This window comes from Tupaia chinensis, unplaced genomic scaffold (genome assembly GCF_000334495.1).
Source record: "Tupaia chinensis unplaced genomic scaffold, TupChi_1.0 Scaffold000366_1, whole genome shotgun sequence".
NCBI classification, from domain to species: Eukaryota; Metazoa; Chordata; class Mammalia; order Scandentia; family Tupaiidae; genus Tupaia; species Tupaia belangeri.
In genome coordinates, this window is record NW_006159863.1 from 2,805,745 (window position 1) to 2,827,495 (window position 21,751).

General features: G+C 39.4%; 1 protein-coding gene across 1 annotated transcript in view; it reads right to left on the reverse strand.

Moving 5' to 3' along the window:
• PPP2R2A (protein phosphatase 2 regulatory subunit Balpha) overlaps positions 1 to 21,211 on the reverse strand; it is a gene marked incomplete at its 5' end in the record, with an annotated part of 89,938 nt that extends 68,727 nt beyond the window's left edge. The window contains 1 exon segment of the mRNA XM_014589646.1: positions 21,137 to 21,211. Coding sequence (XP_014445132.1) covers positions 21,137 to 21,211 — 75 coding nt within the window.
• Between the last annotated feature and the right edge of the window lie 540 nt (positions 21,212 to 21,751).

Consider the following 21,751-nt stretch of genomic DNA (forward strand, 5'->3'; position numbering starts at 1 on the left):
ACCAAGGAAAACCAGAAACTGAAGTAATCAGTAGGCTACTCAAATGTCTACTGTTTACTTTATTGTAAACACTGGTGAGCAGTGGTCAATAAATAGTTTTACTTTCCTTTAAAAAAAAAGAGAAGAACAATATCTGTTCATAGGACACAAAGAAAGCCTCAGTGGTGGAATCTACTGGCAAGCAGAGACCAACAGAAAAGATCTCAGAGGTAGGCAGAGGCAGCTAGCATTAAGTCTACATGTTGTACTACTAGTATCAGTGTGCAAGTGTTCTTGATGAAAAACAGAAAAGCTATTACTTCCTTAATCCTGTGTTTTAGTTTGAAGACTAATTGAGAAAAATAAGTCCACAATTTTCCAAAGCAGTATACAGCACTAGAATGTAGATTTAAGAAAACTACTAAATCTACCTTTTAAAAACTGTAAATTTGTCTTTTCTTGGGCAGAGAAAGTGATTACCAAGTGTTCTCAAATATGGACTACAAGGCTTAAGAACTAAAGAAATATTTCATAGATACACGTGAAACAAAGAGATGCAAAACACATCCATTTCTCTCTCCCCTCTAAACCCCATTAAAATGACAGTGAATGATAAAAACAATTTAAAACTGTAAGAACAGGAACAGGCAAGGAAATAGAAGGAAGATTACAACAAACATGCTGGAAAATAGCTAACAAATAAGTTATCAGAATAAAGCAAACTGATGATGCTTAGGAAATGAATGTAAATCAATTTTTTTTTAAGTTTCAAAAAAAAAAAAGCTCATGGAAAAACGTGTAATGGGAAAACTATGAATTTCAAAAAGTTTGTGTAAAAATAAATAAATAAATAAATAAATAAAGGAAACTGAATCATCAGAGCAAACAAACTAGGATTCTGGGGTGGGTGGAGGCAGTGGTGGTGGTTGAGGTCCTAGATTTCACCCTGCAAAAAAAAAGACTGGGAAATGGAAGTGCAAGGTAAAAGAAAGGCTGTATCCTAGACCATAAACGGATGAGTTATCTTCTAGCTACCAGGATGTCAGCAGCCAGGCTTGAGGCTGGCCCAGTCGTGGTGTCACAGCGTTAGCGCAATGTTTTCCAATGCTGGAAGCCATATGGGAGATGAAGCTTTGATTCCCAGATGGACCTACATAAAGTGGGGGCACATGCCCATGATCCTGGCTGGCCAAGAAGGACAGAGGATAAAGGCGGACTGTGGCTTGAGAAACAGCTGAGGGTGCCCCTCTCTCTCTTAAAGGGGGAAATTTTTCTTTCTACTAATGAAGGAGTTAAGATTTCATTTAGTGGGGCCAGCAAGTCGTGTGGTGGTTAAGGTACTGGAATTCCCACATGGCTGACCATAATTCGAGTCCCGGCCCTGGCGGCTTCCTTTCTCTCTCTCTCTCTCTCTCTGCCTTTCTTTGGCAAAACACATGTGAAAATAATAATAATAATTAAAGTTAAATAAAATAATAAAAGAGAGATTAAAAAAATATTTCATTTAGTAAATTCACCATTTTCACAATACTAGAGAACAATTTATCTTAAAAAGGGGTATATTATTAGCAAAAGCTAACCTTATAGTAAGATCCTGGTCTAAGCTAAACTTGAAATGCAAACATGAATCTAATCTAGCCACTGGAGATGGCTGACTGTAGCAGTGTGATGCAAAGGACTCTTTCAACACCTAGTACAAAGCTCCCAAGGAGGCGTTCCATTTCTTCATTCATTTTAAAAATGCCAACTGATTCTACCTTACCTAAGCTCCTTTCCGCCTTTTTTTTTTTTTTTGAGAGATTTTCACTGTAGGGCGCGTGCGCTCGCCAGACAGACAGACAGAGACATAGAGACAGAAAGCGAGAAATCACCCCCCAGGGGGGATGGTCACGCCACAATCCCTTCTCCTCCATTCTCCTCTCGGGATCTTGGGCACGCACGCCCACGCGCCTGGCGTGAGTTTTAAGCCACCGGGTCCGGGACACGAACCACGGTCGACTACATGGGAGTCCAGCGACATAGCCATTACGCTAACTGCTGGTTCCCCCGCCTTTTTTAAAGGCTATAAACTGCCTGCTGCTCAAAGGAGTCTACGGACCTCCAGTAGCAGCAACGTTAGTATCACTAGGAGCTGACTAAAAATTCGGGAACCAGCAGTTAGCGTAATGGCTATGTCGCTGGACTCCCACGTAGTCGACTGTGGTTCGCTTCCAGGACGCGGTGGCTTAAAACTCACTCTGGTCGCGTGTGCGTAGTGTCCATCCCCCCTGGGGGTGATTTCTCACTTTCTGTTTCTATGTCTTTCTCTGTCTGGCTGGCGAGCACACGCACCCTATAGCGAAAATCTCTCAAAAAAAAAAAATTCAAAATACAGGTTCTACCCCAGATCTAAAAGAAAATCATAATCTGAATTTCATTTTTTAGATTTTTTTTTTTTTTTGAGGGGAGCTATAGGGCTTGTGCACTCACAGGAGACAGAGAGGGAAAGTGAGAAAAAACTTTCCTAAGGGGGATTGCCACACAGCAATCTCTTCTTCTCTGTTCTCCCCTCTGGATTTTGGGCACAAACACGTACACACACACACACACACACACACACACCTCCAGTGTTTTTGGTTTTTTTTTTCAGGCCACCAGGTCCAGCATTCAAACTTACAGAGTTGACCATATAGGATCCAGCACCTTAACCACCATGACTTACTAGCCCCAAAATCTAAATTTTAGTAAAACTCAGAAGTTAAGAATAGGGTTTTTTGTATAGCCTTAGCACTCAAGGGTCAATACTTCTAATGGGTATTCCTGGCACAACTTCAGATGCTGCTAAACTCCATCCCTACGTCTACAAAAAATACATTAAAAGTGAAGGATGCTTTGGATCCTAATGCATATTCGATGTGCACCCCATACCCTCCCAATTACATTACTTTTGAAAGAAGATGTAGAGTATACAATCCCAGGAAAGAATACTACTAAAAGAACTTGAGAAAAAAGGAAAACAAGACAAAAAATAGGAAAAGATATATGCTTTTTTTTAGCAAGAAATTTTTTTGCTATACCCTACATGTGCTTGCCAGAGAGACAGAGAGACAAAAAGTGAGAAATCATCCCCCAGGGGGATGGCCAAGCTGCAATCCCTTCTCCTCCATTTTCCTCTTGGAATATGCACCTGGTGTGAGTTTTTTAAGCTGCCAGGTCCAGGACTCAAGTCATGGTCAACTACGTGGCAGTCCAGCAACATAACCTTTATGTCATCGGCTGGTACCACAAGCTTAAACTTTTAATGTCACGCATTCATTTTTAAATAGTCAGATTAAGGGGCTGGCAGGTGGCTTGGTGATCAAGGGTGCTGGACACCCCCACATGGCTAATTGTAAAATCTTGTCACACTGATTTTCAAAAGCATCCAACCTTACAAATCATTTATAAATATGTAAAGTGTTACATATTCTTTATTTGATACCACTTTAAAATGTCTTTCAGTAAGTAAAAAGCAGTGTTTTGGATACAGGGAATTCTAATTAAACTGGTAGAGTTATGACCAAATATATAAAGTAGATATCACTACCTTAACTTCAGCCTTTGCCTTAAGAGGTTAAAAAAACCCAAATTAAAACGCAGGTGAGACTGCTTAGCTTTTGAGAAGTAAAGGGATTTCTTCAGTATTTACATATTCATATAACCAGTTATATCTAAGCCTAAATAAAACCAGTCTCCAGTAGCCTTTGAGATGGCATTCACCATCTTTGTAGAAACATGAGCATCACTAATGAATTACCAATTGTATCTTTAGAAAGGGCAAATAGTAGGGGCTGGCAGACTGCATAATGGTTAGGGCAGCTGGACTCCCACATGGCTGACCATGGTTCAAGCCCCAGACCTGGTGGCTTGCTCTCTCTCTCTCTCTCTCTCTCACACACACAACACACACACACACACACACACACACACTGTCCCTCTCTGGTCAAATTTAAAAAATAAAATGAAATAAAATAATAAAAAAATTTTAGAAAACAAAAGGGCAAATAGTGATAGCACTTACTGAACTGAAATTACTATCAAAATTCTAAAAACTCAACAACATTAATTTAATCACAAGCTAGTCTTACTTAAATCAGGATTGTCCAACAAAAGTACCCATTCGTGATCTGAGTGCCGGTGTAGGAGATCAATTAAAATACAGTACACATAAAAAAGGTGAGACATTTGTTTTTCTCATAAATAAGGCAGTGGTCACCCATTTTTCATTAACAGCTTTTTAAAGATAAGCTATCAACTCTGCTCTTTCAGACTTCTTTCTAATGCCAGTGAAGACCATTTTTGTCCCAGGGATGTCCTTCTTGGGATTCTCCAAATCCCCCATCAGTGTACCCTCTCCCCAGGTGATGCCTTTGTTCTTGCTGGCATCTGTGTAAGAGAATCCAGGGGCCTGACCTATCTTCCACCAAACAGACCATGGAGATCTGAGTCAGTCTTTTGCTCGCCTCCCTTTTCCACGGTGTAGCACGGGGCACACTTCCAAACAAAAATCTTCTTGCCTTTCTCAACATCACCCATTTTTATAATTCTCTCTTTTGTCACTTGGAATACAGAGTAACCGCTCAAAAGCCTGACAACCCGTTCCTTCCTTTCTCACTCTCCTCCCTTTCTGGTCAAATAGAAATGAATAAATAGTTAAATTTTTAAAATATATAATTTTTTTTAATTGCCAAATTAATAGTTAAAGCCCCAGCCCCTACCATGACCCCAACTCTAATGAAACCAATCTTTTCCCTAGGATTTCGCAAACCCCTAACCCAACCAAGCTAAAGTGCTATTCATTAAGGCAACATATTTATTGAAAATGTCTACAATGTGCCCCAAACCTCAAAAACTAGCTGATCCTTTTTAAAAATATTTTATTGAACCTTATTTTATTTATGTATTTGTTTATTTTAATTTGACCAGAGAGGGACAGAGAGAGAAAAAGTTAAATAAAGTAATTCTTTTTAAAAAAAGTCTTAGAAACTAGCATACTCTGTAATGTCTAATTCCTGTTAAATAACCTGGTGACTCTGAACACCATCAGGATTAATCAGATTCAACTGGAGCAAAGCAAAAAAGCTAAGGTCTAATTTTTTTAAAGAATTATTTTATTTATCTTTATTTATTTTTATTTGACCAGAGAAGGCCAGAGTGAGTTAGTGAGTGAGCAAGTGACAGACAGAAAGAAAGAGAGAGAGAGAGAGGGAGAGAAAGCAAGCTGCCAGGTCCAGGACTCAAACCGCAATTGGGAGTCACGTGGGAGTTCAGCACCCTTAACCACCATGCCACCTGTCAGCACCGCTAAGGTCTAATTTAATATAGGGTAACCCGAATTACTATTTTTTAAGACTTAAATAGTATAGACATTATTATTATAAATTTTATCTTGCTTTATTTAAAATCCAATAATTGTGTACCTAGATATACATTTCCAATTATGCACAATCTTCTCAGCAACTCTTCATACAAAATCACACGCCAGTTAAAAGAAGTTATTAACTTCTCAGGGAAGTAATCAGATCTCTCTAGTAGACAGGTCTATAGGTTTTGCCTAATAATTCATGAGTGTCTAGAACTTATTTTCCTACCTTCAAGTCTAAAATTATGAACATACTCTGTTAAGTTAAAAACACATGCAGATAAATACTTTTAGAACAATATGTAAGAAATAAGTGACCTAGGACCAGCAGATGGCAGGGTGGTTAAAGGCACTGGACTCATACATGTCTTACCCAGTGGCTTGAAACTTGCGATAGGCGCACGTGCGCACATGCCCAAAATCCCAGGAGGAGAATGGAGAAGACAGTGGTGGCTATCCCCCTGGGGAGTGATTTCTCACTTTCCCTCTCACTATCTGCCTCTGGCAAGTACAAGAGACCTAAGGTAAAAACTTTAAAAGGGAAAAGAAAAGATGTACTAGTGGTTTTTGGTATATTCACCAAATTGTATTTAATTCCAGAACATTTTCATAACCTTACATAAACTCTAAACTCCACTCGCAATCATTCTAATTCCAACCCTTTTCCCCAGCACCCTTCCACTCCCCCCCAGCCCCTGGAAAATATAAATCTACTTTGTCTCAATAGATTTGCCTACACCAAACATTTTATTTTATACAGACAGAATCATGATATCTGGCCTTTTGTGACTAGCTTTTTCACTTAGATGTTTTCAAAGCTCATCCATACAGTAGACATATTAATACTTTATTAAGAATAAGGCTGCTATAATCATTCACGTAGAAATTTTTGTGTAGACACAGGTTTTCAATTCTCCTAAATATACACCTAGGAGAACAGCTGGGTCATATGGTAAATCTGTTAAAACTTTTAAGAAACTGACAAACTTAAATGTTAAAAAGTCCTTAAATCCCGAGAGGAGAATGGAGAAGGGACTGTAGCATGGCCATTCCCCTGGGGAGTGATTTCTCACTTTCTATCTTTCTGCCTCTCTGTCTCTATGGGGAGTGCACATGCCCTATAGCAAAAATCTCTCTCAAAAACATAATTAAAAAAAAGTTAAAGTTTGTAGACTACCACAAACATTTAGCTAGAGAAATCTCCAGTAACACTGATTAGTAAATGTAAACTCACAATCATTTGAAAGCACTGAAAGATACTGTGTTTTCCTATGCAACAGTGCATCGTGACTTTCCCAACAATCCCATAGTTTACAGACTTGGACATTAGGAATGTGACTCATTCAATCCCAAGAAAACAACTAACTTGAACTACAGCCCATCTCATTATCAAGCAGTATAATGTAAATTTGGAAAAGAAAAAATAATTTACAACTCACATTCCAGCATTACCTGTAAAATTTTATATGGGATAAGACAATGATCAACCTCACAGGACAACAGGTTAACACCAAAGCCAAAATGCCATGAGAAATGCTTGTCTCAGTAAAAATGACCTTTTTAATATAACTAAAATAAAGGAATCATGTTTTCGGTTTCCTTCGCATTCTCCATAGCACTAATCTTCTATTAAGTGTTACTGATGGCTAGAACTGAGCAGAGACACTATGCGAAAAACTCTGGTAAATACATATTTTGTCTTTGTAAAGGAAATGTAAATTTAAAACCAGATACTTTACTGAGGCCAGCAGATGGTGTGATGGTCAGGGGTGCTGGACTTTCACATGGCTAACCACAGTTCTGAGTCCCAGACCTGGCAGTTCCCCACCCCACCCCCACCCCTGTCAAATTAAAATAATTAACTGATTAAAAACCAGATACTTGGGGACCAGCAGTTAGCGTAATGGCTATGTCACTGGACTCCCATGTAATTGATCGCGGTTCGAATCCCGGACCCGGTGGCTTAAACTCACGCCGGGTGCCTGTGCGTGCGTGCCCAAGATCCCGAGAGGCGAAGGGGGGAGAAGGGATTGCTGCATGGCCATTCCCCCTGGGGGTGATTTCTCACTTTCTGTCTCTATCTATGTCTCTCTCTGTCTGGTGAGCGCGCACCCTATGGCAAAAACCTCTCCCAAAAAAAAGAGATATTTTACAATCCTGAAGGTACCCTTCCTCCATCAAAAACACCAGCAGAAAGAGCTTAGACAAAAAGAGTAGCATTCAAACAAATGAAAAGAAAAAACTAAGACAACCTCATCAAGAAACCAGTTTCACAGGAAAACTTTACAGATATTTATGCATAAAAGCAGTACACTGGGCCACCCAGTGGTGTGGTGGTTAAGGCAGCTGGATCCCACATGGCCCACTACACAGTTCAAGTCTCAGACCTTGTGGCTTAAGAACATGACAGGCGATGCCGGAAGGTGGCGTGGTGGTTAGGGTGCTGGACTCCCACATGTCCACTGCGGTTCAGTCCTGGGCCTGGTGGCTTGCTTTCTCACTTTCCCTTTCTCTCTGGTCAAATTTAAAAATAAGTAACAACAAATAAAATTAAATAATTTGTTAAAATGCAGGCATGTTTCTCTCCTGAAAGGGAGAGATGGAAAAAGCAATTGTGCCATGACCATGCCCCAGGGGGGGTGCTTTCTCTCATTTTTTCCCCCCATCTCTCCAAAGAGCATAAATGCCCTTTGGCAAATTAAAAAAAAAAAAATCACATTTAAGGGGCCAGCAGGTAGTGTAGTGGTTAAGTTCCTGGACTCCCACATGGCTGACTGCAGTTTGAGTCCCTGGCTTGAAAAAAATCACAAGTAGATAAATAAATGTTTAAAAAAATTTTTTTAAGTCACATTAAGACTACTACTGATTTCTTCTGAATACTCTCTTAAGTATTGGGATGGTGTCGCATACATGATCAGATATAAGGGGACTTCAAAAAGTTTGCAGTATATGGAATTAATTTATTTGGGTACAAAAATAATTTGTCATCCATGCAGATATTTTCATAATACGCATTTTCCATGAAGAACTCATTTTGAAGAACTCATGAACATGTTTCATAAAATTATTTTTGTTTGAAAGTTCAAATTTTATTATGAACTACTGATGAGTCACTGATGCAACAGGTTCACTGTTCACCTGAAAAAAGTCATTTTAAAAAAAGTGTGAATAACCGGTGTGTCAGTATTTTTTTTTTCAAATAAAAATGATGTTCCATGAAAGAGCCATTAACTCAGCTTGAAATTCAAATAGTTGCACCACTGCCATTCCTTCTGATAACCACTGTTCTCTGCTCAAATGCAGAAGTGCTTTTAGGTTGCCTTTTCATTTTGCCATGCAGAATATTTAAAAGACTGGAGCTGAGATTTAGTAATAATAGGTTTTCCTTGCTTCGAGGACATTCTTAAGTAAAATTGGCGGTTTTCTAACCAACAGTACATAACAATGATTATCAAAACTACTAGCACCATTGCTGTAAATGTCGACCTGGCGTAAAAGGCAAATATGATCTTAGTATATGAAAAAAATGTCTTGACTTCACAGACCTTTTAAAACCACATTTTGAGAATCTCTAGACTAATTATAAAAGCTGTTGTGATAACGGATATTCACATGCTTACCAGAAAGATATGAGTGTACAATTAAACAATTTCAGACAACTTTAGAGGGTTTACATCTTGTAACTCATCTATATCACATCACAGATTATGAATGCCATTAACTAAAAACTCAGTTTATCTCTAAATTAATTTTAAAACCAAAACCACCCACCAGGCATTATAAGTAAACTACTACCAACAAATTATACTCCAACATCAAAAACTTCACTTAAAATAAAAGGAAAGAGGGACCAGCAGTAGGCGTAATGGCTATGTCACTGGACTCCCATGTGGTCGACCATGGTTCGAGTCCCAGACCTGGTGGCTCAAACTCACGCTGGGAGAGTGTGTGTGTGCGCCCACGATCCTGGGAGTAGAAGGGATTACAGCATAGCCATCCCTCCTCGGGGGTGAATTTTCACTTTCTGTCTCTCTGGCAAGCATACACGCCCTATAGAAAAAAAACCTCAGCAAAAACGCCCTATAGAAAAAAAACCTCTCCAAAAAAAAAAAAAAAAAAAGAAAAAGAAAATAAATAAGTAAATAAAGTTCAATCAAATAATTAAAAAATAAATTAGCTTTCCCAATTAATACATATAATGCACATAAAACAGTGTCTGGTATATAATTAAAACTCAGTAAATGCTAGCTGCTGAGATTCGTTAAGATGATCTGGCCAGCCAGGTGGTACAGTGGTTAAGGTGGCTGGACCCCACATGGCCAATATTAAGGTTCAAATCTTGGACCTGGCTGCTTGAAAAACATGCTGGGTGCCAGTCAGCAGGTGAAATGGTGGTTAAGGCACTGGATCTCACATGTCTGACTCGGCAGTTTAAAAAACTCACGGGCTGCATGTGTGTGCCTTCCCCAAATCCTGAGAGTAATAGAGAGTGGGGACTGTTATGTGGTCATCCCCCCTGGGTTGACAAGGGTGATTTCTCTCTCTCTCTCTCTCCAGCAAGCACATGTGCCTTCCCTATGGCAAAAAATTTAATAGAAGACAAACAAACAAAATCAGACTGGGTGCATGTACATGCATGCCCAAAATCCTGAGAGGGAGTGGAGAGTGGAGAAGGCGTGGTCATCCCCTCTAGGGGGTGATCTCTCACTTTGTCTTGTCTCTCCTTCCTCTCTCCACTGAGCGCACACACCTTATAGCAAAAATAAAAACAAAAAGATGGTCATGTCATCTCTTCTAAAAAAATGACTACACAGCAGTTTATTTTCAAAAATCTCATTTCTACTCAGGTCTTCCCTTTCCTTCTACTAAAGAAGTAACCTGTGAACCCTTCATTAATCCAATTATAATTTCCATTACCACCTACAAGAATGGTTAAGCATATACAATTCAGGATATTAGGTAAAATATCAACCACCAATCCTTCAATGTTCCTATTAATCAGCATAAGACACTTAAAACATAGCTTACCTTTCTTCCTGCAATTCAACTTTAATATAAATTAAGCAAATAAATGCATCTTCAAAAAGTTCACAGAAAATGTGTATTATTGGGGCCAGCAGTAAGCGTAATGACTATGTCGCTGGACTCCCACGTAGTTGACCGCGGTTCGAGTCCCAGACACGGTGGTTCAACTTCACGCCGGGCGCGTGTGCGTGCATGCCCAAGGTCCCGAGAGAAGAATGGAGAAGGGATTGTGGCGTGGCCATCCCCCCTGGGGGGTGATTTCTCGCTTTCTGTCTCTCTGTCTCTGTCTGTCTGTCTGTCTGGCGAGCGTACATGCCCTATAGCAAAAACCTCTCAAAAAAAAAAAAAGAAAAAAAAAAAAAAGAAAATGTGTATTATTTAACGCATATAAACTGACAATATGAATCTCCACTTCCCCCCCACCAAAATAAACTACTTTATTTCCACTTTCCCATGAACATTTCGAAGGCCCCTTCTATGTATACAAATACACAATATACGCAAACCTCTTTGCTGAATAGATTCTTTGCTTCAAACAATTCTCCTCATTCTACTTATTCTATAATTTTCAAATACTTGGGTGATTTTAAAATTTAGCTTACTACAAGAGAGTATTAAGAAGCACCTAAGTCAGCTTATTTTAATACCTTGGGACAAAATTCCAGCTAAAGCACTTGTGACAGCTATTACTACATGTTTTTGTTTTACCAATGAAAGAATTAAAAAAAACTGTTGGGATCAGCAGATGGCATAATGCCTATGTCACTGGACTCCCAAGTAGTTGACCGTGGTTCGAGCCCTGGACCTGGATGCTTAAACTCACGCCAGGCACGTGTGCGTGAGTGTCCAAGATCCCAAGAGGAGAATGGAGAAGGGATTGCAGAGTGGCCATACCCCTGGGGGGTGATTTCTCGCTTTCTATCTCTCTGCCTGTCTCTGTCTTTCTGGCGTGCGCATGTGCCCTATAGCAAAAACCTCTCAAAACAAAACAAAACAAAACAAAACAAAACAAAACAAAAACACCCACACACTTTAATATTTTAAAATAAAACAAAAAAGTATCTTTTTAAAATTATTTTTAATTTTATTCATTCATTTACTTATTTTATTTTGACCAGAGAGACACAGGGAGAGAGAAAAAGTGAGAAAGCAGGCACCAAGTCCAGGACTTGAACCATGGTTGGCCATGTGGGAATGTCCAGCACCTTAACCCCACCACCTGCTGGTCCCCAAAACAAAAAGTATCTTATGCTAGGTAAATACTGTCATTGACATTAGTTAATAGGCAAATTAACACTACTTTTAGAAACTGTCTTGAGTAAGGGCTACTAGACCTCAGTCAGCAGTAACACCTGTGGTTAAGAGAAAGGAGTGTCACTTTATATAAGGTGAGACTCTTAGGATCTTTGCCATAGGTCATGGGCTTTTAAATGTAACTGATGTTTCACTATTTTGAACTCTGCAAAACAAACGGGTTCCATTATTTTTTATCTTAATTTACCTTAGTGCCTAATTCTAACATGTACCCTACTCTAAGAAACATAGAAGAGAAACAACTTGAATTCTGCTTACATTGTAGCATTAAACATATGGAATGAATTAAAAACCATTAAATTTTATGATATCCTAACGACTGCTTGTTTCTCAAAATTTTACGTATGCCCTTATTTGAGGCATAATTCTATCATACTATTTTAAAAGTGTGTTCCAAGAGTCAGTCCATAAATCTAAATCCTGCCAAAAATAAACAGGAAGCAAAGAGTTGAAAAGATACAATGCATTTAGATCCAAGTTTCACAAAATCATGTTTCATGCAATAAATATCATATCCTGAAATAATTTTCTAAAAATGAAAGTTTGGGGCTAGTTGGCTGACTTAACAGGCAACTAGTTAATTTTAGTAATTTAGTAATTTTCACACATAGGTAACAGCACGGTTCCAGTACAGACCTAGCAGCTTGAAAAACATGCGGGGCTTATGTGTGTAGGTGCCCAAAACTCCAAGAGGATAATTGAGAAGGGACTGTGGCATAGCCACTTTTGGGAGAGGGTGCTTTCTTGGTTTCTCTCACTGGCAGGCAAATGTGCCTGAATTAAACTTAAAAATTTTTAAATTTAAGATTAATTTTATAAAAGAAGTTTAAAATGGTCAAATATAGAAATAAAAAATACACTGAAATAATGAAAATTACTAAATATTTAATGTAAAATATTAACTTACTAAGGAATGAAAATTTATATTAAAGTAACTTTAGAGGCCGGCAAGTGGCATGGTGGATAAGGGCACTGGACTCCCACACAGCCGACCATGGTTCGAGTCTCGGACCTAGTGGCTTGCTTTCTCACTTTCCCTCTCTCACTCTCTCTCTGTGTCTTTCTGGTCAAATTAAAGAAGAAAATGAATGAGTAAACATAAATAAATAAATACATAATTCTTTTTTTAAAAAGTAACTTTAAAAACCATCTTGACTGGTTTAGTTGTTTCATATTCTGAAAAAAATATTAAACACTTCAAGTTACATGAATTTAAGCTTTTAATAATTTATTTACACAAGTAAAATTAAAACAAATTAACAGATTATCAGAACTACTACTACAAAAAGAAATTAGAAATATTGATAATTTCTGGGACAGCATCACAGTGTGGCAGTTAAATGCCATGCATAGGGAGTGTGCCTCGCATGTCTGACCTTGAAAAACACACCAGGCTTATGTTCAAGCATGCCCCAAATCCTAAGGGAATGGAGAAATGGACAAAAAGTGACTACAGCATAACCGTACTCCATGGTGTGGGGGGCTCACCCTCTCTCTGGCAAGTATCCTCTGGCAATCAAAAGCAAGGAAAAAGAAAAAAAAGTAGGCCCCATGGCCTAAGGATTAAGGGAATTGGACTCCACAAGTCTGGGCCCTGCTGGCTTGAAAAACACGCCAGAACTTGTACATGCGTGCCTCAAATCCTGACACAATGGAGAAATGGAGAAGAGATTACAGTGTGACCACACCTCATTGGGGGTGCTTTCCCCCTTTTCCTGTCAAATGCACAAGCCCAACGACATTTTTCAAAAAAAGATAAAAAGGAGGACCACCAGTTGGCATAATGGCTATGTCACTGGACTCGCACGTAGTCGACCAGGGTTGGAGTCCTGGACCCAGTGGCTTAAACTCACACCGGGCATGTGTGAGTGCATGCTCAAGATCCCGAGAGGAGAATGGAGGAGAAGGGATTGTGGCAAGGGCATCCCCCCAGGGGGGAATTTCTCGCTTTCTGTCTTTCTGGCAAGTGCACGCATCCTATAGCAAAAACCTCTCTAAAAAAAAGAGAGAGAGAAACCAGAGAGAAACCACCAGTTAGCGTAATGGCTATGTCGCTGAACTCCCATGTAGTCGACCATGGTTCAAGTCCCAGACCTGGTGGCTTAAACTCATGCCGGGTGCGTGTGTGCCCAAGATCCCCAGAGGAGAATGGAGGAGAAGGGATTGCGGTGTGGCCATCCCCCCCGGGGGGTGAGTTTTCTCTTTCTATCTCTGTCTCTGTCTTTCTAGCAAGCACACGTGCCCTACAGCGAAAAGCCAAAAAAAAAAAAAAAAAAAAAAAAAAAAAAAGGGCAACAGGGGGGAAAACATGAAAAAAAGATAAAAGGGGCACAGTTGGGCATGAATTGATGATGCTGGGTGACAGAAGTTCATTACACTATTCCATATAGTCATAATGAGGTTTTTAAATGCTTTGAACCTTCTGTATATATTTTTAAAATTTTGCCAGAGGGCACATCTGACAGAGAGAGAGAGAAAGAGAAGAGCATCCTTCTCCCCCACCCACCCAACGGGTGTGGTACTGCTACAATTCCCTTTCTTCCATTTCTCCATCCCAGCAGGATTTGGGGGCACTTAAGACACACTTGTCTGGCATGGTTTTCAAGATGCCAGGCCAGGATTTGAACGGCAGCTGGCCATGTGGTATCCAGCTCCTTTAACCACTGTGCTACATGGCAATCACATAGTTTTTTTCCTCCCAATGTAAAGAAGTAGGCAAATCTGGGGCCAGCAGGTGGTGTGGTGGTTAAGGACACTGGACTTCCACATGGCCCGATCACAGTTTGAGTTCCAGACATGGCGGCTTGCTTTCTCACTTTCCCTCCCTCCCTCTCTCACTCTGTCCCTCTCTGGTTAAATTAAAAATAAATAAATAAAGTTAAATAAAATAACAATAAAAAAAGTCTTTGGCTTAAAAAAAAAAAGCAGGAGACGGCAAATCAACAAACAGGCAATTACTACCTTCATGAAAAACAAAATGAGCAACATATAGGGCACTACTAGTTCAGCAGCAAACATCTGTATGGTCACAATAACTTAAGCACTATTAGTTTAACCACAGTATTCGACATAACACCAGGCATGATGGGGAGGGGGGGGAGCGGCGTGAACAGCTTAACCTTCATTTCCTAGTCAACAGGAAATGTCTAAAATTCACAAGGAATAAAAGTAACACAATTTTATTCCCCTCAAAAGTAAATGACTACAATTACCAAGTACTACAGCTTGAAGATTGAGTAACTGCCTCCAGGAGACAGACTTGGAATTAGGAAATGTGTGAGGGAGAAAACCGCCAGTTTTTAGGCTGGTTAGTAGTTAAGGTGGCTGGATTCCACATCTGACTACACAGTTCGAGTCTTGGACCCAGCAGCTTGAAAGACATGCCAAAAACTCGTATGTGCCTGCCCAAAATCTGACTACACAGTTCGAGTCTTGGACCCAGCAGCTTGAAAGGCATGCCAAGCACCTGTATGTGCCTGCTCCAAATCCCCAAAAAAGAAGGGACTGTGTGGCCAGGTCATCCCTTCCTCCCCTCCCCATCCCGCAAGTCCAAGTACTCACAAGTAAAATTAAGAATAAAAAAAAAAAAAAAAAAAAAAAAGAGGCCAGCAGGTGGCATGGTGGTTAAGGCCAACCATCCAACCATGGTTTGAGTACTGAACATGGCAGCTTAAAAAAAAATTTTTTTTTTAAATCACAATGAGTATGTATCTATCCATGCCCAAGGAGAATGGAGGATAAGCAACTGCGGCATGGCCATCCCCCTGGAGATTACTCACTTTCCCCTTCTCTTTTCTAGAGAGAACACATGCCCTATGGCCAAAACCTTAAAGAAAAAAATGCCATTTTTGAATTCTAAACTCTTAGTATAGTACTGGATTGTTTAAAAAAACCCTTTTCAGCAGGCAGGTGGCGTGGTGGTTAAAGGGCGCTGGACTCCCACATGGCCGACCATGATTTGAATCCTGGACCTGTTGGCTTACTTCCTCTCCCACTCTGTTCCTCTCTGGTCAAATTAAAACAAAGTTAAAATAAAATGATTAATTAAAAAAAAAACTTTTTATTTGTGAAATATAACAAAGGAAAACAAAAAACATCCAGATTAGTCAGTCACTATAAACATCTGTACAAACATCATCCAGGTCAAGATAGCCTCAAAGGGGTCAGCAGACAGCATGGACGTTAAGGTGGCTGGGTCCCACATGGCAGACTGCACAGCTGGAATCCTGGACCAGGGAGCTTAAAAAAAATAAATAAATAAAAACGACCAGATGCTTGTGCACACGTGCTCCAAATCCCGAAGAGAATGGAGAAAGGTCATTGGTGTGGCCATGGTGGGGAAGTGGGGTGGTGATTCCTCACCTTCCCTGTTTTGCTTTCTCCCTGACGAGGAGATACCCTATAGTAAACTTAAAGAAAAAAATCACTCAGAAGATTCTCTTTAGCCCTCCCAATCACGCCCCAACCAACTCAGAGGTCACCAATATACTGGCTTTTATTGTAATTTATAATTTTTCTTTAAGTTTTTCTAGTTTTGTCTCTAAACCTACAGCTTAGTTTTAAATGCTTTTTTAAAAGATTTATTTATTTAATTTTACTTATTATTTTTAAATTTGCTTCAGGGCACATGTAAGAAACAGAGAGAGGGAACCAGCAGTTAGCGTAATGGCTATGTCGCTGGACTCCCACGTAGTCGACCGCGGTTCGCATCTCGGACCCGGTGGCTTAAATCTCACGCCGGGCGCGTGTGCGTGCATGCCCAAGATCCCGAGAGGAGAACGGAGGAGAAGGGACTGCGGCGTGACCATCCCCCCTGGGGGGTGATTTCTCGCTTTCTGTCTCTATGTCTCTGTCTGTCTGGCGAGCGCACGCGCCCTATAGCGAAAACCTCTCCAAAATAAAAAAAAAAAGAAACAGAGAGAGAGGGAAAAAAGGAGGACGGAGGGAGGGAGGCAGGCAGGGAGGGAAGAAGTGAGAAAGCAAGCTGCCAAGTCTGGGACTCACACTGCAGTTGGCCATGTGGGAGTCCAGCGCTTCGACCACCAAGCCACTTGTTGACCCCAGTTTTTTAAAAACGTTATTAATAGTGTAATCAAAGCATATGCACAAAATACATATACATATTATTTCCTTCACTTTGGCTGAGAAAATTTTAGTAGTCTTTAAAGACAATTCCTCAGTTTCCTCATTTTCCAGTGAATCTCCCTTACTTGCTATAAATGGTCAAGTAATAATAATAGCTAAACCCTCATAAGGCTCTTCTCGTGCTGGGCACTGCTCTGTTTTACGTATATAAATTTATTTATTTAACCATCAAAGCAACACCATAAAACTAGTTTTATTGTTATCCTCATATTATAGGCAGGGAAAAAGACACAGAGATGAACTAACCTGCCCAAGATGACAAAGCTAGAAAGCGACTGAGCAGGACTACAACCAAGCAGCATAGCACTGAGTCTGTACTTTTACCTACTGTCGCCTGACAGAAAGTAGTCAATAAAGAAAAAATTGACCTAGCTGGTGGCATAGTGATTAAGGCAGCTGGATTCTCACATGACCAACTGAGTGGTTTGATTTCCTGGACCTGGAGGCTTGAAAATCATGCCAGGCACATATATGTGTACATGCCCAAAATCTGGAAAGGAAGAAAAAACGTGTGACCATCCCCATAGGGATGCCTCCTCACTCCTCTCTGTCTATGCAGTAAATGCACATGCCCACTGGCAAAGAACAAGAGAGCAAACATTTGAAGTATTATTATTACTACTACTATAAAGATTAAATGAAAACTACATGACATGAGAATACTGGCATGACAGAGATCTCAGTGCCTCCCTCTCCTCCCAGATATAGATCTCTATCAAAGGTAAACCACCCTTGTCTGAAGACCTATAGAGAATAAGTAGCCCAACATACATTGTAAATGTCCTGGGAGAGGCACGTGGTCCAAGTAACAGTGAGTGAGTATCCAGTCCAAAGTCAAGTGCTGTCTTGATGAAAAGTTCTAGCCTGGAGTAACTAAATCCAGCCAAGATTTAGTTTAAATTTAGGCCCCCAGAAACTCCAATATCACAAGCAATTTAACTTATCAACTAAATTAAGCTGTTTTTCCCTAAGACATCTTTAGGAAATAACCAGATTAAAATACAAGGAACAGCAGAAACGACCTAATCTAGCCCTGTCCTTTTATGGCCAAGTTTGTAAGAATTCAGAGGAGTACTTATCCAAAGTGACATATACATTTGTACTGAGTTAGGGTAAAAACCCCAGGTCTCCGAACTTCTTTGTAGTGTGTAACTATGTATCATCGACGCAGTTAGAAAATCTGACATGTTAATCACCTAAGCATCAGAAGTACATGTCAATTGTCCCAAATTTCACATTCTCTTCCCCTTCCAAAGCCTATTAATAATCGTAACATTTCTATTCAACACCTACTGTATGCCAAGCACTGCTCTAGGCACAGCAGTTTATATATGATGTCCTGCACAAAGATAAAGCAGACCTGCACAAAGCTTACTGTGTAACAGCACAGGTTTAGGGTACCTATCTAACAAAATGTTCTAAAGGAAGATTTTTTAAAATAAATATTTCCAAAAGAAGTAATTAAGCAAAGGGGTTATAGGCACCACTTGAAGCATGAGTAGGATTCTGGTAAGAGAAGAGCTGTGGGAGAAGCGCCAAGCATGCCAATGAAGAACAACGAATACTTAAGACTAGAAAAATGTATAGGACTCCTTTGAAAAATAGTAACCATTTAGCTAGATGGTTAGTCATAGTAGCGAATAATCTTAGAACAGTAGAGGTCATACTGGAGAAAAGCTGAAATGTTAGACTTTAATTCCTAATCCAAGTGGACACAGTGACCCACTGAGGTTTCTGAGGAAAAGGGCAAAAGTGAGACTAACTGAAAAGAAACACAGAAGCAAATTTAGGAAGAAGCAGGGAATCACTTAGGAAATTCCTGCGATCCAATGAGTGCAAACCTGCACAGAGTGAAAGTGGGTATGGAGAGATTAAAGCATTAGAGTAGAAATGGTATGTCCTGGCAGCTGACAGCATGCAGAAGAGCAGAGGCAGACAATTTGAAACCTTTGACGGGAAAGAGATTGAAATGTACCATCAAAAGAAAACAAGCAGATTAAGGACTGAATAAGACATAACCTGTCTAGAGATTAAAGTCTAAAACTAAAAGGAAAATGCATTAATAACCCTATTTTACTTCAAAAGCCCTATCTTCCTTTAGTAAAATAAACATAACAGACAATGATGCACAAACTATAACATGCATAAACACCCAAACTTAAGCAGGGCAGTTTTAAAATTGAAAAGCTTTTTATATTTAACACATTTGCAAGGACATATGTATAGAACAAATCATGTTTTTACTAAACTATATATTCCAAGTCGGCATTTCAAGATGCAAGGAATGTACTAGATGTTAAATACCTTCAAAAACTCTAAAGAGAATGGCTCAGTGAACCAGTGGCAAAATGTAGCTACTAAGTTATTAGCAAAAAACAACAACTGACCCACCATAAACAGCACAAATTATCATTTGGTTCATTAAGTAATGAATGTTCAGTTTCAAGCACTGACATTTTTTTCTGATTAAATAAAACACATGGTCCTTCTGACTCACATTTAATAAGCAAACTATGATCTCCTCAAGGGCAGGGTCTATGTTTTAGACACTATGTACTGCCAATACTTAGCATTTAGGATACCTCTGGTAAAGGAAGTAAATGGAATTCAAACAAGCAATGTTTCCCAAGTATACAGCACTTTCATAACTTGGCGAGTATTACACAATAGCAAAAATGTTCCAGTATTTGAGTGCCTACTATTCAACAGGTAATAGAGTAACAATGAGTAATACACAACTCCTCCCTTGAATTTAGGATTTATTTCTTAAACAAGTCAAACACCACAAGCTTCACCAGAAAACCATACTCCACACGCTGTGTGACCACGAGTGAGTTTCCTAACTTCTGTAAATCTCTCTCATCAGAAAAATGGGTGGGAATCCAACAGAAAAGAAACACGAGCGCTCTGTAAAATATGACAAATATAATGTACACAGGTGGCTTCCCATAGGATTCTCCACACTGATTATACACCTCATTAGGACAGCCACACAGCATTTAGCTGCCTCAACACAAAGCATCCTACCACCACCTGGAAGAATCCTCAAAACAAACTGTACTCTTATTTTATAGACTGTAGGTCAGAAAATTATCTTAATATGAAGACACTATAATCTAGAGAAGAAAGCCTTATAAATTTTCACCAGACCAATTCTTTAAAAATCCAAAGTACATTTTGTAATTTGTATCAGTTTTGCTTGGAAAATTCCTACTGTCATTCAAGATATGGGGACATTATTAAAATTCAAACTTTAAATAATATTTAAATATAAACAATGAAACAATGCAGCTACATTACAGGAAATAGTAACTCCACTGCCAACACCATCTTAAATGAATACAAAACCTTGGAGTTTCAAAGCTTAGAAAATTTTGTGAAATATATTAATAAACCAATTTTAGAAGAAAACTAGACTTAAGTACTTCAAATAATCAAACACAGTTTCTAACTGCACAAACGTATAATTCCCCAGAAGCCAAGTTCAGAGAACTGTTATTTTCTTATGCATCTAAATAATTCCTACTAGACAATAAAGTAATTTGAGCTAGTGTGTCTGCATAAAATGCCAATCAATACCACAGTCCCAAAGTAGACAAGTTCAAAAGAAGCTAAAAAATCTTCCCATAAAAATAAAAGAGTGCTGGGACCAGCAGTTGGAGTAATGGCTGTCGCTGGACTGCCACGTAGCCAACCATGGTTCAAGTCCCAGACCAGGTGGCTTAAACTCATGCTGGGTGCGTGTGTGTGCATGCCCAAGATCCCGAGAGAATGGAGAAGGGACTGTGGCCATCCCCGCTACCCCCTAGTGATTTCTCGCTTCTGTCTCTCTGGGGAGTGCCTGTGCCTTACAGCAAAAATCTCTCCAAAAAACAAACAAACAAACAAAAAAAGTGCTGTCAAGAATGTTCTAAGATAAAAGCTGATAGCACCCATTTCAACGTAATCACCTAAAACTCATGTCTGAACATGAAAATGCATCACCATTTATTTGTACATAAAAGTCATCTATCAAAGAAATCATATGTGGCCCTCAGAGCCACCTTGTGTCAGTTTTATATACATCATCTATTACTCCTTTAAATTCAGGGAAAAAATAATAGAACAAGAAATAATTAAGAGATTTAAGACTATTTTTCAGAAAGATGACTTTTTAACACCATTTTTCTGTTTCCTGGATAATAAACACAGAATGTTCTTAAGCTATCATACAACTTCGAAAAAGTCCTTTGAGTAATGAAGATTTAGAAAAGAGTCTATATTCAAGTTTTGCATTATAAAATGCTTCCTTACCTTCTGCTACATCATCATCTACTGCTCCTTTCACCTGAGAAAAACACCACTGAATATCGTTCCCTCCTCCAGCTCCTAGAAAAAGAAAACATTCCAATTAAAACTGAGTTCTGCTCATGTTTACTTCCATAAACACAGAGATGGTATCCACAGTGGGTATGATACTAACAGGCTAGTACTGCTCACACACGCCACCACCACTGAGAGTACCAAGTGGAAAAAGGTTAGCCCCCAATTTCATATGGCATTAAAATCAAAAAATATTCCAGGTATGCGACGTAGAAGGTGTACATTCTACCCCGTATCAATGTACTGATGGTTCCAAACTTCCTTTCCAGTTTCCCTTCCCCTCGGATACAGGAAGAGCCTTGCATGCAAACAAGACCTACCAGAAAAATACCAAAAGTTAGAGGATTTTCCTTTAGGTGTACAAAAAAGCCCATAGAAGAGTTAATAAGATTAAACTACCATGAAACATAGAGCGCAGAGCAAACCTCGGTAACATTACAGCCTGGGTGAGGAGTAATGATTCATTTGAACCCTATCACCAAAGCGCAGACACAGCAAACACAACACCCATTTCTTTGCATTCGTTACCAGGAGGGACACTGACTC